Consider the following 4,163-nt stretch of genomic DNA (forward strand, 5'->3'; position numbering starts at 1 on the left):
AGACTATTTTTCTGGGCTCCAAAATCACTGCAGATGGTGACTGCAGCCACGAAATTAAAAGACGCTTACTCCTTGGAGGGAAAGTTATGACCAACCTAGATAGCATATTGAAAAGCAGAGACATTACTTTGCCAACAAAGGTCCGTCTAGTCAAGGCTATGGTTTTTCCTGTGGTCATGTATGGATGTGAGAGTTGGACTGTGAAGAAGGCTGAGCGCTGAAGGATTGATGCTTTTGAACTGTGTTGTTGGAGAAGACTCTTGAGAGTCCCTTGGACGGCAAGGAGATCCAACCAGTCCATTCTGAAGGAGATCAGCCCTGGGATTTCTTTGGAAGGAATGACACTAAAGCTGAAACTCCAGTACCTTGGCCACCTCATGCGAAGCGTTGACTCATTGGAAAAGACTCTGATGCTGGGAGGGATTGGGGGTAGGAGGAGAAGGGGATGACATAGGATGAGATGGCTGGATGGCATCACTGACTCGATGGATGTGAGTCTGGGTGAACTCCGGGAGTTGGTGATGGACAGGGAGGCCTGGCGTGCTGTGATTCATGGGGTTGCACAGAGTCGGACACGACTGAGTGACTGAACTGAATGGAACCCATATTCCTTGGACCCATCCTTTGAACGGTGTCATTTCATGTAAAGTCAAATATCTGAGTTCATGATAAGAGCTGGATCTAACTGACCTCTAAACAGCATGGAGCCCCATAGCCTAAGTACCCTGTGAACACTGGGTGAAATTAATTTACCATTCCCTATTGATTTCTGGAGTTATGTTACCTACGAGGAAGTTTGAGATGTTAGTATCCAGGTCCTGCTTCCCATGAGGTAGGTGCCTGATTAGGAAGGGGCCAGGCATGGGTCTCTGGGGACCAATCTTCTCTCACTTGATCACCATACCTTCCTCCCTGGTATCTCTCAGCTACGTGAACTCAGGCTGAGTCACCAGGATTCTTATATCTCTAGGGAACACAAGGGAGGCAAGTTTACTGTGCTCTTGTTTTAAATCAGCAGAGTGGACCTTCTGGCTTAGTCTCAACATTCCCAAGCCTGAGGCTGCAGAGGAGCAGATTCTCCATCTGGTGAATCCTGAGATGTATGAGCTCTCTTTGGTTGCTTGGCCTTAATGGTTTTAGACTGAATAACTGGGAAACTGCATCTCTAGGGGATGTTCTTGGGGTATTATTTGCCTCTCTCTGGTCAGAACAGAAAAAAGAATTGTGGTGAGACAATAAACACTGGGGTGAGTTTTATTTTGTGAGCATGTGATGGTTGCCATTTCACTTTGAAAGCAAAGGGAATATTGTAAGACATCCATGGCATTTTACAAAGTGCTCCACATTGATCTGGTCTCTGCCTGAGGCAAGCACTGTGCTAGACACGGGACACAGGGATGGAGAATACGTGGTGTTAATCTTTTATTCTTTCAACATTTAATGAACATTTACAATGTACCAAATACTGTGCTCAGAAGCTAGGAAAGATCTGTATTTCCTGCTTATTCTATGCATATTCACTGAGTACTATATTGTGATGGATATTCATTTGGCACCAGAGATGGAGTGTTGAGCAGCTTATAATCTCTGCCCCAATAAATTCACAATTTAGTGGAGCAGATGATCACAGAACACAGTTATAAGTCAGTGTGTAAAATGCTGTGATTTCAAAATGTCTTGAGAGAGGAGGGATCACTGACTGTAAGGGTCTATAGATTGGGAAATGGATTTCCTATGTCTGAGAAGCTTCCAAGGCAGCACAGTACATGAATACTTAACTTCTTCTGGGATGGGCTAGGAGGGAGATATATGGCATCTGATTGTGAGGTAGGTTTTATCTCCATGGAACAGTGTGGATTTGAGTCTCTGAGAGGGTAACTAACTTTCTAGATTAGTTACCACCCGTAGTAATTGGAATGTGAACCTAGGAGTCCAGCAGTGGTTTCTTGGTTTCTAGGAGTGATTTGGTAAAATTCTCAAAAGATCTGAGGGTTTAGTGATGGTCTCTGCAGTCATAAACTCTATTGGTGATTTCCTTATAGCGGTGACTTGTGATAGCCCATAATCATCTGTTGCCAGTGTTCAAGGAAGGATGCTTTGTGGTGTGAGTGGATGTCACATGGCTCCTGGTCTCAGGTACCCTGGAGTCCGCCTATAGAAGGGACCATGTTGATGCAGTTTGATCTCAGTCACCTTGACCACATCCAGCATGGGTGAAGGTAGTCTGCTAACCAGTCAATGCACAATCGTGGCGATGTTTTGAGGTGTTGGAAGGCCTGCCTTCTTATAAGGATGTGTCATAGTCGGCATTTTGGGTGGAGAGTGGTTTGTACTTCTGTTGCCACTGAGGGACAGAAGCCAGAAAGAAGTGAAGGTACCTGTAAAGAGAAGAATTGTGAATTGATTGAGCTGGAACTTTTGCAAGGAACTAGGTCACCTGGTGACCGAATGTAGAAGCAGATAATTAGGTGAAGAAGCAGAAATAAGAGACCGTGCTGAATGTCCAGGGAAATTTCTTCTGAAGACCCTAAAGGGTATATGGGAAGGTGAGACTCCTATTCTGAAAAGCAGAAAGGGAGAGGAGCAAAAGGAAGTAGGATGAAGGAAATCTGCAGGCGAAAGACAGAAGCATTCAGTGGCAATAGAGAGTTACTATGGACACAGCAATGCTGTACCTGCTGCCCTACGTCATCCAGTGAGGCAATCAGTCTCCTAATAGACTTCTCCTAGTTCAGCCTCTAGTCCACTAGTCCAATTTCTGCATACCAAGTGATTCTGCCTTTGGGTCCACTAACATTTCTGATGATTACTCATTGTCTGTTGAGCAAACCCCAAAGTCCATAATAGTCCTTTGTGAATTGGTACTAGATCCTGTCTCCAACTTTATGGTTGCTATTCTTCACTTTACTCCAGCCTCGCTCAAATTTCTATAGTTTGCACTTCCTCCACGGCTTCCTTGCAGTGTTCTTCCCTTCTTTTCTAAATAACTAAATCCTACTTATCATTCAGTACCCAGCTCACAAGCTTCTCACACTTAAAACAGATTGTTATGTAAATTTCCCACTTAATGTAGGAGTCCTGTTTCCTGTCATTTCAGATCACCCTTCCAAATTCCTGCCTCCTGGTGGCTGCATCATGGCTAAAACACACAATGTGACAGAATTCATTTTCCTGGGACTTTCTTCCAATCCAGAGGTGCAGAAAGTCTGCTTTGTGATGTTTCTGCTCCTGTACACAGCCATTGTGCTGGGGAATCTCCTCATTGTCCTCACTGTCATGAGCAGCAGAAGCCTTGGCTCCCCCATGTACTTCTTCCTTAGCTACCTGTCCTTTGTTGAGATCTGCTACGCCTCGACGACAGTCCCCAGACTCATCTCAGATCTGCTGGCTGAGAGGAAAGCCATATCTCTGTGGGGCTGCATGTCACAGTTTTTCTTTATCCACTTGTTTGGTGGCACTGAGGCTTTCTTGCTCACTGTGATGGCCTATGACCGCTACGTGGCCATCTGCAAGCCCCTCAGCTACACCACCATCATTAGCTGGCAAGCGTGTGCCTTCCTGGTGGGAGCAGCATGGGTGGGGGCCTTTGTGCATTCCTTGGTTGATAGCCTTCTTGTCTTCCGCTTGCCCTTCTGTGGCCCCAATGTGATCGACCACTATTTCTGTGATGTGCTTCCCCTGCTCAAACTTGCCTGCTCTGACACCGTCCTCATTGGTCTTCTGATCGTTGCCAACGGGGGGACCCTGTCTGTGATCAGCTTCGTGGTCCTCTTAGCCTCCTATGTGGTCATCTTGCTCCATCTGAGGACTCGGAGCTCCGCGGGGCGGCGCAAGGCCCTGTCCACCTGTGGGGCCCACGTCACTGTGGTCACCTTGTTCTTTGGGCCCTGCATCTTCATCTATCTGAGACCTTCTACCACGCTGTCTGTGGACAAGACGGTGGCCGTGTTCTACACGGTGATCACCCCACTGCTCAACCCTGTCATCTACTCCCTGAGAAATGCTGAAGTGAAGAAGGCCATGAAGAGGCTGTGGGTCAGAGCAATGAAACTAGAAGAGAGGTAGAGGCTGAGCTTGCTGTCTTGGTATTAACATCCATCACCACAAATAGTTACATATATTATATATATATTACATATATATGTAATTATATATATATATAT

General features: G+C 46.0%; 1 protein-coding gene across 1 annotated transcript; it reads left to right on the top strand.

Moving 5' to 3' along the window:
* Window positions 1–558: 558 nt before the first annotated feature.
* Window positions 559–4,084, top strand: LOC104990376 (olfactory receptor 4X2-like). The gene has a single exon (XM_010842439.1). It carries the CDS (start codon window positions 3,136–3,138, stop codon window positions 4,063–4,065), a length of 930 nt encoding a protein of 309 aa, XP_010840741.1. The 5' UTR covers window positions 559–3,135; the 3' UTR covers window positions 4,066–4,084.
* Window positions 4,085–4,163: the final 79 nt, after the last annotated feature.

The sequence above is a fragment of the Bison bison genome, unplaced genomic scaffold (assembly GCF_000754665.1).
Source record: "Bison bison bison isolate TAMUID 2011002044 unplaced genomic scaffold, Bison_UMD1.0 scf7180017864178, whole genome shotgun sequence".
Lineage (NCBI taxonomy): Eukaryota > Metazoa > Chordata > Mammalia > Artiodactyla > Bovidae > Bison > Bison bison.

Excerpts from the sequence above, each read along its gene's own strand:
- LOC104990376 (XM_010842439.1), top strand. The coding sequence starts at position 3,136 with ATGGCTAAAACACACAATGTGACAGAATTCATTTTCCTGGGACTTTCT.